The sequence below is a fragment of the Peromyscus californicus genome, unplaced genomic scaffold (assembly GCF_007827085.1).
Source record: "Peromyscus californicus insignis strain IS unplaced genomic scaffold, ASM782708v3 Scaffold_20__1_contigs__length_68692818, whole genome shotgun sequence".
Taxonomy (NCBI): domain Eukaryota; kingdom Metazoa; phylum Chordata; class Mammalia; order Rodentia; family Cricetidae; genus Peromyscus; species Peromyscus californicus.
The window spans coordinates 25,095,047-25,109,087 of NW_026294503.1; the positions used below are offsets into that span (position 1 = coordinate 25,095,047).

A 14,041-nucleotide genomic window follows, 5' to 3' on the forward strand; every position below is an offset into this window, starting at 1 on the left:
TCAGCTGAGATCCATTTGGATAAGGACTCAGAGGCTTCCAGTCTGAGGAAACAGGATCAGCTGAGGAACTGGCGAGGTGAGGTAGCTGTGGCTTGTTCTGCTTCTCTGATCTTCCAGCGCTGACCCCACTACCTGGCTCTGGGTTTGTTTTTATTAATAAAACCTGTTAAGATTCCTGCTCCATCCTCCTACTCCAGAATCATTTCCCACATTGTCGGACTCCGGGAAATGTTACAAATGCATGCAAAGTAGATACCGCCAGACCTTTTCTCTTCAAACCCCACCTGATCTGGAGAGGCGAAGATGGCTCCTGGGTGGTGACAATTCTTTGGGGTGTCACGAGGAACTAGGGACAGAGGTGGGAAGAGACAGCTCACACCTGCCTGGCTTCCCTTGGTGGTGAACCCTTGCACTCCACCCTCACAAACACATTAAAAATCCCCTAGAGAGCAGAGCCGAAGTGTCAAGGGGCCACTGCCGCCACTGCTCATGTACTTGGAAGACTCAAGAGAGGATGCCAGAGATGATGGGCTGTGAAAGAGGAGGTAGACACCATCATTTCTGTAGTAATTCCTACAGGGCATGTGCATAATGGCTCCTATGCACTATCTCAGGGCCTCCAAGAACTTTATTATAAAGCACAGAGGGCAAGGAAATACCCTATTTTGAAGATTGAGGCAGGGGAATGACAAAGACTACCTGGTAAGGGCTTCACACTCATCCATGTCCTGCACTTTAATGCATGGACTGAAGAGACGGCTCAGCAGTTAAGAACGCTGACTGCTCTTCCAGAGGACCCGGTTCAATTCCCAGCACCCACATGGCAGCTCACAATTGTCTGCAACTCCAGTTCCAGGGGATCTGATGCCCTCTTTTGGTCTCTATGGGTACCCCCCCCACACACACACACGTGATGTGCAGATGTATAAGGCAAAACACTAATACACATAAAATAATAAAGTAGTTTTTAAAAAAAGAACTTTAGCCCAGGTAGGTGGAGCTTGCTCCTACCCCTTCTCCAGACCACCCTATCTCTCTAAGGAAGCCTATGCATCACACAGCCTCTGGTTTACACACCAGCACACTCTGATCACATGGCCTCTGGTTCACACACAGCACACTCTGATCACATGGCCTCTGGTTCACACACAGCACACTCTGATCACGTGGCCTCTGGTTCTGACACACCAGCACACTTGGATCACATGACCTCTGGTTCACACACCAGCACACTCTGATCACATGGCCTCTGGGTCACGCACAGCACACTGATGACATGGCCTCTGGTTCACACACCAGCACACTCTGATCACGTGGCCTCTGGTTCACACACCATCACACTCTGATCACATGGCCTCTGGGTCACGCACAGCACACTTTCACTTACTCTCCAAGTCACACTACTGTTGCAGACTTCATTACCTTTCTTTGCCTTCTTCTGCAGTTTCAGGGTGTCAGAGGACTTCTTCTTTATCTCTTGGCGAGCTTTCTTATATTCTAAGAGGAAGCAGAACATTGAAGAATGTCACCACTCTGCTCAACCTTTATCCCAGAAAGCATTATCTCAGACACACAGTAAACAGCCATCTCCAATACACAATGTTAAAAAGCACAGTGACATTTCACAACAAAGGAGCTGTTTACATGAAAAACCACAAAGTGCACTCCAGTCCTTCCTTGTCCTGCCCACACCAAGAGAGGATGTCATTGGGGACTGCTTTAATTAAAAAAAAAAAAAAAATCACACTATGTCTGTTAGAATTCAGGAAAGATCGGCCCTTGGGATCCTGAGATGCATTTGCTGAAGGTATAAGCAAGCCAGGGTCAGAACGGTTTTCCTCCAGCCCAATTCTGTCCCGCTCACTCTCACATTGAATCACAGACACGCGGGGTGGGGGGAGATGGCTCGCTGGATAAAGTGCTTTGCTGTGGAAGCATGAGGACCTGAGTTTTGATCCCCAGCACCCACAGAAAGAGTAAAACGCCAGGTGAGACTATGAGCGCCTGTAAGCCAGGGCAGCTGGGAAGGACACAGGGGGGTCCCTGGGGCTCACTGACCCCCAGCCTAGCTGAAATGGCAAGTTCCGTTACGGTCAAAAGAACCTTGCTCCAATCACAAATGGAGAGCTATTGACATTGAACTCTGACCTCCATGATGCTTGGCCTCCACGGGTACTCACCCCTACAGGTGTACACACCCATGAACACACATAATGCAACACACAAGCACAAGTGTTCCTGCAATTCCTCTTGGAGGAGGAAGCCCATGGGGGTGGGGTCCTACTTTCTTTTTTTGTTTGTTTTTTTTGTTGTTTTGTTTTGTTTTTTGAGGCAGGGTTTCTCTGTGTAGCTTTGCGCCTTTCCTGGATCTCGCTCTGTAGACCAGACTGGCCTCGAACTCACAAAGATCCACCTAGCTCTGCCTCCCGAGTGCTGGGATTAAAGGCGTGCGCCACCACTGCCCGGCCGGCCGGGGTCCTACTTTCTATCTAGCTCCCCTCCCATTGCCCCACACTCACCTCGATGAGTCAGGACACTCTTCAAATGGCACCTTGCTTTCTAACTCCTCAACAAACTTGTGCTCACCTACACCACCGCGGACCTCTGGCTTCCTTGTGTCCCAGCCTGCACCCTGCCTGCAATGTAGTTCTGTCCACAACCCCGAGGGCAGTGATGGTGCCCTGGGCTCTGCTGCACACCCTGAGATGCTGGGGGCCGGTAGCATACATGGCCACTGAAGGTGATGTGAAAGAAGTACTCTCTCACTGTACCCGGACAGGTTGGCACTCGGAACCCCTGTGGCCTGTCCAGACAGAGGTCACCCTAGCAGATACCGACAAGGGCCTAAATTTGCAGAGACTCGGGCTGTCTCCGTTTCACTGGGAATATTAGGAAAGAAAGAACTGATGAGTGTTTTGGCGCATGCGCTGGGGAAGGGCAGGAGGGGGAATCGAGGGACTCTGCCTGACTGCACAGGCCAGGCAGAGCTCTTCAATACTTTCTCCCCATGATGCGGCTCAGAAAAATCGTTCGAAGACAAGCTTTACACATCAGTCTTCATGTCTCTGTCACAGTTAGCTCTGCTGTGGAGTCACACAGTTCTATTTTCTTTTTTCTTTTCTCCTAACGAAAAGATGGCTGGATACACGTGAACAACCAAGGACTAGTTAGTACGTGAAGGACTTGATAGTACATGAAAAGCTGAAGATTTAAGAATTGCTTCAAACATAGGCGCTAGATCCCAGAAACATCACCAGGGCGTGAAACTTCAAGAAGAGACACAGATTCAAGGGGCCATTTTTCCCTATTGAAGGTAAAATATAACTTTTTTTTTAAATGGGAATGGGGGCAGGTGATATGGTTCAGCAAATCAAAGTATTAGCTGCTCTTCCAGAGGACCCGGGTTGAATTCCCAGCACCTACATGGCGGCTCACAACTGTCTGTGACTCCTCAGTGCACACAAGCCTTCATTATTTTACAACATTCTCTTATCAAAATGCTTCACTGAAGGCCACTGAAACTCTTTAGTGACATGGCTCCTAGTGCAAAGGAACACATGGCCACTAGAGAGAGCCGATGATCAACTTTAGAGGAACAGTCACCAAAAGAAAAAAGAAAGAGAAAAAAAAAAGAAAAAGAAAAAGAGATGAATTCATGTATTCTGTGACACCAGTGCATGCACAGACATGGAACACAGGAATTCAATCACTCTGGGTGCCCGAACATAAAGAACGAGCGATCTGCATGGATGCAAAGTCCCCAGTGGTTACAGACAGCATCTGGGCATGTGGAACAGTCTTCACTGTCCAGCCTCCAGGAAGCACAGTCAACCATCCCGAAGACCAGAAAGTGGCCTGTCTCATGTAAGGAGCCACCTTACATGGTGCACCCACCCAGCACAGACTGTCTTCACTGTCCTTCCCTGTGCTTACTCTTGTCCAAGGGCCCTTCGTTCCTGTACTAGCGGACAACACAACGATCTTTCTACACATTCTACAACAACCAGCAAGTAAAGCACTTCACAATTAGCCAGCCGCAGTGGCACATGTCTGTTACCTCAATTGGAAGGCTGAGGCAGGAGGATCATTTGAGCTCAGGAGGAGTTCAAGAGCTGCCTAGGCAATGTAGTGACACCTCATCTCAAAACCAACCCACCAATGAACCAGAATCATCTAAAAAAGGGCCTTATTATGCCACGATGGATAGGCCTGTGCCATAGGACTAAAACACACCATCACTTGAGTTATCAGTGCTACTTCCTCTGCAGATAACACCTGGCTCCATCTCATGCCACCAAGATCCCCAATGACTGGCAAAAGGAGTCCACAAAGACTTCTTACCCAACACAACACATAAAGAAAATGGCCAGTACCAAGCAGGTGACCCAAGGTCTTTATGTCATGAGGGTCCAGGCCTTCAAAATGTTCTAAAATGTCTTAAGTATGCATGTTTGGCATTGAACCCACCACTACTCTGGTAATTTGAACACAATTGGCTTCCAAAATCTCAGGGTAATGGCACTATTAGGAGGCGAGGCTTTGTTGGAGTGGGCATGGCCTTGTTGGAGGAAGTGTGTCACTGTGGGGCAGCTTTGAGGCTTCCTATGCTCAGGATACCACCCAGTGTCTCAGCTGACTTCCCGTTGCCTGTAAGATGTAGCACTCTCAGCTCCAGCACCACATCTGCCTGCACTCCGCCACGCTCCCTGTCATCACGATAAGGGACTGAACCTCTGAAACTGTAAGAAAGCCACCCCAATGAAATGTTTTCGTTATAAGAGCTGCCATGGTCATGGTGTCTTTTCACAGCAATGAAAACCCTGACTAAGACAACTACAATTCATGTTAAATTCAGTGACTGAAAAACCACAGAGGAGTAAGACAGAGGACCAGCTGCTTAGCAGTGTTCCATGCCAAGCCAAGAGCAGTGATTAACAATGTCAATGGGAACACTTGGGAGCCCTCATCCCCCAAAGCTGAACACCTACAGGAGAAGGAGAGTTGGAGAGGGCTCTGAGCCATTCTGGTGACAGGAGTAACCCAGGGAACCAGCGGCAGCAGCCACGGCAACACTCACAGCTACCATGCCCCACGCCTCCTGCTGTACCTTTTGCGTGGTCCTTGTCCAGCTGGTTGGCCACTTTCTTCCATTCTTCCATCTGCTCTTGAAGCGGGTTTATCAGGCAATCAATCAAAGCACTTTTGCCAAAAGATAAAGAAGAGATAAAGATTAAGCGGGTACTTCCTGTGTGAGATGCACTCTGGGTGGTGGAGGTGGTGGGGCTCGCCTCTCATCAATTCCAGCACTTCGGGGGTGAGAAAGAAGGATGGGCAGTTTGAGGCCAGCCTGGGCTACACAGCAAGATGCTCCAAAGGATTCACATTCAGTAGTCCAAACATACTTAAATCATTCCCTTGAAGCAGGTAGAGGCAGCATGATGAACCACCATTGCCTCAAAAGCCCAGCTTCAGAACAGCCCTGGTCTCAGGATACTTTTGATGACAACTAAGAAGTTCTTATAAATATATAAACCAGGGTGATGGCGCATGACTTCACACCATTAATCCCAGCAACCCAGAAAAAGAGGCAGGTAGGTCTTTGTGAGTTCAAGGCCAACGTGGTCCACACAGTGAGTTCTAGACCAGCCAGAGATATTTTATGAGCCCTTATCTTGAATGAATGAATGAATGAATGAATGAATGATGACCACATAAAAAAAGACATAAATATGCCGAGCTGGAGAGACCTCTTCTCATACCCTCTCCTATCTTCCAGCCACATTAAAAGCCAGGTTGCAGAAATCTGGGGTCACTCCTCTGGCCACACAGTGGAAACCATCAAGAGGCAGAGACACCCGAGCTTAACTTGGTGCCTTCTAAAATTCAGGGGATGAGGAAAGCATTATCTTTTTTTAAAGACCCCAGGTGCTACAGGTACTCAGGACCTAAAATAATAAAGACACGGTAACTGCAAAACCTGGACAAGGAGAAAGATGGAAGAGATCCAGAACATTCTTACATTGCAAGTGCCAGTTTCTAATCAAAGGCAGAGAATTCTGGGTACACTCTTGTACTCTATGCATCCCCTCAAAGAAAATGGCAGGACAATGCTGAATTCCGCTGACCTGCTTGGGACACAAGGGCTATTTGTATTTGACAGGTGACTCCAAATCCCTGAACCAGCCACTGCCATTTCACCCTTTTCCTGGTGCCTAATAACTGAAGTAAGGAGGGCTCTGAGGTACCACTCCCTCTTGGTGGCTCTGTAATCAGCACATGGGTCTGGGGAACAGGGCAGTGGGGCAGACATATCTCACTCCTTCCAAGAGGCTCCTATGGGGAGGGGGGCTCAGCAGTGTGCAGCATCTCTACAACTGGTGGGTGATAAGGAGACCTGTGGGAGGCACACAAGTGATCTGAAGGCCAGTGCAGGCTCCTGGGGGCAGGGGCAGGACTAATGGTCTCCACAGCAACCCTAGCACTAGACTCATTCCCAGCACACAGCGGATGCCCAGCTCACTCCGTGAATGAGCAGCAGAGGAAAGAATGGGTGTGGAGACTTAAAGACTACTGCACCACGAACCTAACCCTCTGGAATAGGGGCAAGGATGCTCCTCACCTGGAGAACTGCCTCAGCTTGGCCTCGATGCTTCTGTGCCGCATGCACATTCTGGTGAGCGCTGAGCCGATCTCCCGGGTACCACCTGGAAAACAAAGGAGGTTCAGTTGAGGGACGGGAGATGAGCAGGAATTCAATATTAAACACAAGTCAGGTCTCATCACACCCTAGAACCTAAGCCACTAGCTTCAGAACTTCTCATTGTGCATGTGCACATACAAATATCCGTATGTAAATCTATGTAACACAGCTTGTTTGCATATCACCAAAACTAAGGTTACTCTTACCGTTATGTTTTTTATTCTAAGTTTTCTTGTTCGTTTTGTACAATTGGTTGTGAGTCAGAAATCTACCTTACAAAGCCATTACTGGGACCTGTGGTTTGAAAGGTACTGCTCCAGGCTGAGGCAGACAAGATGGCACCATGGGTTAAGGGACTAGTGGCCAAGGCCAGTGACCTGAGTTGAATACATGGTAGAGGGAGAGAAAGGACTCCTGGAGATTGCTGTCTGACACACAGTCACACAATAAGAAATATTTCTCTCGCCAGACAGTGGTGCCACACACCTTTAATCCCAGCTCTTGGGAGGCAGAGGCAGGTGGATCTCTGTTGAGCTCGAGCCCAGCCTGGTCTACAGAGTGAGATCCAGGACAGCCAGAGCCGCACACATAGAAACCCTGTCTCAAAAAAACAAAACAAAAGATTCACCCACCCACCCATCCCATCCGCCCAAATAGCCCTCAAGGTTATTTTGGAATAATTAAAGACCTCTACATCATTATTTGAGGATGCATGTAATTCTACAGCAAAGCTACAGCAAAACCAAGTCGCGGAATATTTTTTAATTGGACACTGGTGACCGAGATCTCTGAGTCTGATCTTCAGCGATTGTGGGTAGAAGCTAAAACATGGGCTGATTTTCCCAAGATTCCTGGTGTTCCTTCCCTTAGGGCACACCCTTCCTAATATTGGTTTTGAAGTTCTTCTGTTCCTCCCCCTTTACAGAAGAATTATTGAACCAGTATTTACTGGGACGTGTGGAGATCAAATTGTCATTTCAGATCCTAACTGCATAAGGACCCTGGAAGGCGCAGTCCAAAACATTAGGAAAACACCAACGTGTCGCTTGTGAAACCAGGGGAAGTGTCAAATCAAACAGTTTTCTAACCATCAAAACATCCAAGAGAAAGCCATGGCAGGTTTAACCAAGCCACCAAGAAAAACAAACAAATCCCTCTTATTAACACACACGACATTATATGGGTTACATTTCGTTTTGTCCTCTCCACAGAAATGTTTGTCTTTTGGTTCAGTTCCCCTCATTTTCCACTTTCTTCTGCAAGCTGAGAGTTCTCTAGCAAGCAAATAACAATAAAATGTGGCTACCAATTAGTAATAGTTCCGCTGGGCGTAGGGGCAAGAGCGTTTAGTCCCAGCACTTGGGAAGGAGAAGCAAGCGGCCCGTCAGGAGTTCAAAGCCAGCTGGGGCTAGCACTATCTCAAAAATACCCAAACAAAGAGTTCCCACTCTGGAGGCAAAGGCCAGCATATTCTGGGAGCTACAGGCCAGTCTGATCTACACAGCAAGCTCTAGACCTGCCAGGGCTACACAGTGAGACCCTTTCTCAACAACAATTCTAGATTTTTTTAGCTCCCAAAAGGCTGCTTTTCCAGGGAACTTGCCCAGTCCTCTCAGGCAGGGCTTCTGACAAGAATACTATTCACACTTGTTGTGAAGCTGTCCTGTGTATTGTCAGTTAGCAACATCTTGGTCTGGATCTACCTGGAGCCAGCAGCGGGATCCCCCTACTATATACTCAGACTTGAATATCTGAAAACATCTCCAGATGGTAACAGGTTTTCCCTGAAGAATAAAACTTACACTCCACTGCGAAGCTGTGCTGTAGCAAATGTAATCCCAAGGCTGGTTTAACATCTAAATGGTACCTCTGGGGGCTGAGGCCATGGGTGGGTTGGAAAAGTGCTTGCCTAGCATGTAAGGGGCCCTTTGGGCTCTGTGACACTGCCATAGTGGCACACACCTATAATCCTAGCACTCCAGAAATGGAGGCAAGAGGATCAAAAATTCAAAGCCATTTTCAACTATATAGCAAGCTCAAGGCCAGTGCGGGATGCGTGAGACTCAGCGTCCCCCATCATGACCACCACCTCCAAAAAACTGATACCCCCGCCCCAACTAACATTCTACAAAGTGTTTGTGCCTTCCCAGGGATCACCATTAGAGGGCGCAATTCTCACACGCTCCACTTGTCTTCCCATCCTCTGCAGGGGGTTTTAGGGTTCTTATTGCTCATGACGGAAGGAAGGTGAGGAACACTTTATCCCCAGGAAAAGATTTCTTTTTCCTGCACCTTCATTTGATTAAAAATTAATTACGTGGCCACACAGGATATTGGCCCACTTATTCATTGCTGCTAGGAAGGTAGACTAAGGCCTTCCTGGAGGGAAATCAGTAGCAGCTATCAAGAAATAACCTAAAAATAACTCTCTTTTGAGCCAGCCGCTCTAATCCTAAGAATTCAACCTGAGGAAGTAATTAAGAAAAATGGCGAATCCTCACCTATGAGGACAATGATTGAAATGTTTACAACATCAAAAAGTCCCATTATAATGATCTAGTTAAATGAACCATGGGGCACAGACACCCAACAGAACAGGACCCAGCTGTTTAAAAACAGAATTATGTGTCACTCGGGTGCTGCTTAGAACGTTTAGGTACCAGCCTAAGTACTTTCCGCATAGTAAATCATTCAGTCCTCACAATATTCCCAGTTGTGTTGATAATGTTGCCATGCACGCTTCACAGACAGGAGAAGTACTTTAAGCGGTATGTCCAAGGCTACAGGAATAGTAAACGTCACTCAACTGAGCTGCATCGTCTGGGTTTGTGCATTCAGCCATCCTCAGCTACGTGATACTTCATATAGACCAAAAAAAAACCACCAGATAGGAAGGGGCAGAGCCCAGCAGAAGCCCAACTTCCTCATTTACCCACTAGCATGGATGGAAAGGTTTTGTTCAGCCAGCTCTCCAAGTTCTGGAGTTTGGAGTCTAGAACTGTAGTGAATGGGTGCCTGGATGGCTACGTACAGACAGCTGGGGACTGGGGGGTCTACTCCAGACCTACAGTTCCATTTCCTTGAGATGGAAAAGATCCTGGCAAAGGCCAGTCCCCTGCTCCCGTTTTCTGTCCTGTTATTTCAGTACCTTCCCAATATTTTCCACAGATTTATTTCCCAGAGGCAACCGAGGCATGGGTCGATTGAAACCGAGCCGTTTCTGAACGTAAGGCCCGTGTCCCACCACTGTGCCTCTGCAAAGGAAGCCCCAGAGAAGACAGGAAATGAAGAAACAAATGAAAACTTCCTACCAGCAGTATCTCTGTCCCTGGTACAGGGGACCCCAGGACCCAGTGTTGGAACTTGATGATCCCAGCATTATGGGTCACCCTAAAAATAGATCTCTCTGTGTAAGTGCTTAGCAACAGCTGATGCTTTCCCGACCTCTCCTAGGACATTAAAAAAAAAAAAAAAAAAAACCCGCAGCAGGTTTGAATGGGAGGAAACTGGCTGGAGCTACAAAGACAGAAGACATCTGGAAGAGGTCCAACATGACAACGAGAGTATTTATGGAATCACAAATGGCTGGTTCAGGCACCTGGCCACCTGCAAGGGTAGATGAGAGCTTACTCCTTGAATGAGGGAGTATTTATCATTTGGAGGCTGGTCCAACAATCAGTTTGTTTTTTTTTTTCTGTGTGTGTGTGTGTGTGTGTGTGTGTGTGTGTGTGTGTGTGTGTGTGTGCGCGCGCACGCGCGCGCACAAGAGGCCAGCATCTGAAACCTTCCTCAAGTTGTTCTCTGCATTATTTATTTATTTATTTATTTAAGGATTTATTTATTTATTATGTATACAGCATATGTGACTGACTGCAGGCCAGAAGAGGGCACCAGATCTCATTACAGGTGGTTGTGAGCCACCATGTGGTTGCTGGGAATTGAACTCAAGACCTCTGGAAGAGCAGTCGGTGCTCTTAACCTCTGAGCCATCTCTGCAGCCCAGCATTATTTTTTAAATTACTGTGTGAGATAAGGTGTCTCCCTGAACCAGGAGCTCCCCAGCGAGGCTGGCTGGTCAGTGAGCCCCAGGGACCCTCGCATCTTCTCCTCAGAGTTGGGGTTACAGGCATATGCCACCACACCCAGCATTTTTACATGGGTTTTGGAGACTCGATTCAGGTCCACGCTCCAGTTCCGGGGGTTACAAGTTCACAAGGGGTGTCGCTGGGCTAACCTCGAATACTAACAGAGTTGTATTTCCTCTGGAGACCCATTTCCTGCCCTTTCCGCCTTCTCGAGGTTGTGTGTGTGTCCCTTGACTCCCAGAGGTCTCTTCCCCCATCTTCAGAGCCAGACGTGAGACAAGGTCGTCCATGAATCTCTGCTTCTGTCCTTGTATCTTTTCTCTCTGACTCCCCTTCCCTCTTTCCTATAGGAAACCTTGTCATTATGTTGAGCCTGGATATAGGACAATTTCCCTGTCACAAAATCCTTGATGAAATCACACCCGCAGGCAGCCTTTTCCAATGCAGCTTGGACTATCTTCATAGGTCCTGGGGATTCGGATGTGGGTTTTTTTTTAAGAGTGTGTTATTACATGTATCAAAGATGGGTAAGAGCTGTGAATCTGGAGCATGTAAGGGGTACATGTGAGAGCCCCCAGAGTGGACTCTAGCATCCATGCTGAAATGATGTAAGTTCTTTCTTCTTCGCAATGGCTGGTTCAAGGATGAGAAAGAGACACGGAGAGAAAGGACACCGAGATAACATCAGGAGATGTTATTATCAGAGAAACCTGGAAGACATGAACACAGGCTGCCCAGCCACTGCGGTACACCACCAAGTCTCTGGGGCTGCTTGTCTGAGGGTGAGGCTCATCCTACCTACAGAAGTCAGGAAAAAACCAAGTCTTTGGCAGCTTCCCTAGCCGGCTCTGGGCTGAGCCTGCCCCTCACTGAACCTGGGCTCCTATTCTACAAGGGCATACATATCTTCATTTGTAAAGCCATTTTGATCTGGTTCCATGTCTTAGAATCGAGGGAATGGAGCCAAGTCCTGTAAAATACTTCATGGCCCAAATCTCAATTCTTTTCAATGTGGCACACTGAGCCTTCTCCCCTAACAGGCAAATATATATTCCAAGGGCACAAAGCCAGCCAAGATGACAGACAACAGGCAACAAATGAAGAACACAAACATCCCTAGATGTGGAAGAGTGAATGTTTTACACATGAAGACGCTCCCTGAGTGTGGTATTAGCTTCCTCCCTGCATAACAAAGGGCCCTGGGTCTGCTGGCTTCAAACAACCAAAATGCAATCCTCACAGTGCTGGAGGTGAAAAGTCTGAGCTCAAGGTATTAGCAGGGCCAAGCTCTCTCAGCAGCCCAGCAACCCATATGGGAAACCTCTCCTATGCCTCTTTCTTGTTCCTGGTGGCTCTGGCCAGCCCTGGACCACAGTAGCATCACTTAAGTCCTTGCCTCCATGGATACACAGCGCTGCTCCTCAGTCTTTCAACCCATGAGGCATATGTAAAGACTGTACCCCTTCTCTGTGCAACTCTGAATTTCTCCCTCCCTTTAACAAAGTCAGTGTTACTCGCACCCTAAAGACCTGATTTTGCCTTGATTATATCCGCAATGACTCAATGTCCGAAGAGCCCCATCCAAAGGAACCTCAGCCTATTTTGGGGGGACCCAAAGCAACCCTGAACAAGATCAACCCTAGAGAAAGGGGTGACGAGATGCCAAGGCTACCGAAGACAAGGTTCAGCCCTTGAAAGCTCACACTGAGGATATGGATTAAATGGTACAAAGCAGGGAAAGAGACATGAAAGAACACCTGAGAGGGGCTGAAGAGATGGCTTGGAGGTTAAGAACACTGACTGCTCTTCCAGAGGTTCAATTCCCAGCAACCACATGGTGGCTCACAACCCTCTGTGTAATGAGATCTTGGTGCCCTCTTCTGGCCTGCAGGCATACAAACATGCAGGCAGGACACTGTATACATAATAAATTAAAAACTTAAAGAAACAAACTGCTGAGAGTTTTTAGGGACGCGGAATGGAGGGTAGGGACGCAGGAGACGTGATAAAAAAGAGTACCAGATAAGGTATAAGCAATGTGCATCCAAGGCGAGTTCCAAAAGTCCCAGTGAGACCTACCACTGTGCTGTGAATACAAGCGAACTAAAAACTGGAACTGGGGTACTGGACCAGTCAGAAAGTGACTGCCATACAAGGGTGAGGACCTGAGTTTGATCCCCGGAATCCATGTCAAAAGCGGCGCATGCCTGTGACTCCGGCAGGGCTGGGGAGGCAGAGACATGGCTCTAGATCTTAGTGGCTAGCCAGTGTAGGCTACCAACGAACATCAGGCTCAGTAAGAAACCCTTCTCTCTAACTAACTAATTAATAGTGAGTACAGAAGCAACTGAGAAAGGAACCCAATATTGATCTCTGGTCTCCACAGAGCTTACCCACAAACATGCACAGTACAGATGCGCGCGCATGCACACACATGCACACAGAGACACACACAGACACACATACAGTGTACCAGGGCACACACCCTTCACAGCAACCCTAGGAAAAAGGCACCGTCCTTGCACCTCGGCTAACAGGCCACCCAGCAGCTAAGCAGAACAGCCAATACCGAAACCATGCTTTGTTTAACTGGTATCAGAAGACTTCTTCCTGCTCTGACAAGCTGCAGACATCCCCAGCTGAGGACAAAGAGGAGCATTTAACGTCACAAACAGAATACAAATTGTTTTATGACTGCTTCTCAGAGGGTGGGAAGGAAACAGAGCGGGCAAAGGCCATGGAACCACTGTTCCTTCCTCCAAACAGTAGCCCACGTGGCTAAGGCCTTCCAGACGGCCACTAGAAAGGTGATGTCTATCAAGTGGCATTGTCGCATCCCTCCAAGCTACCTCATTTGCAGGAGCCTCCCTCTCCCAGCACAGCAGGGGCTGCATGGGCAGGCGGCCTGGGCCAACAGTGTGGGCAGGTGACAGGCAGGGACTGAAAGCCGTTTTGTTGGACTGCATTCTGCAGTGGGGCAGGCAGGGAAAAGCTGGAGAATAGATTTAGGGACTGCTCTGGCCGGAGCGTGAGGGTGCAGTAAGTTACTGTGTGTTTTGGCTGTCCTGCCAAAGGCGCACTTGGAAGGCTCACTGGAGCCTGAGGTTGCCGCTAGACAGCAGAATGGTCTCTGGAACCTCCCAGGAGCAGGGCTCAGGACAGGATCGTTTCTCCACCTCTGGACTGGGTTAGTATTTACTGTTCAGAACACCTTCCTGCCCATCTTTTCTTTTAAGACAGGCTCTGCTATAGCCTC

The 14,041-nt window shown here is 48.2% G+C and overlaps 1 protein-coding gene across 9 annotated transcripts in view; it reads right to left on the reverse strand.

Annotated features, from left to right (window-relative positions):
* Nucleotides 1-14,041, reverse strand: part of Mtss1 (MTSS I-BAR domain containing 1) — a 149,701-nt gene that overhangs the window by 30,872 nt on the left and 104,788 nt on the right. For all 9 annotated transcript variants that reach the window (XM_052747865.1, XM_052747866.1, XM_052747863.1 and 6 more), the window contains exons 4-6: nucleotides 6,620-6,704; nucleotides 5,108-5,199; nucleotides 1,423-1,497 (exon numbers count right to left, since the gene is read on the reverse strand). In XM_052747865.1, coding sequence (XP_052603825.1) covers nucleotides 1,423-1,497; nucleotides 5,108-5,199; nucleotides 6,620-6,704 — 252 coding nt within the window. The remainder of the gene's footprint in view (nucleotides 1-1,422; nucleotides 1,498-5,107; nucleotides 5,200-6,619; nucleotides 6,705-14,041) is intronic.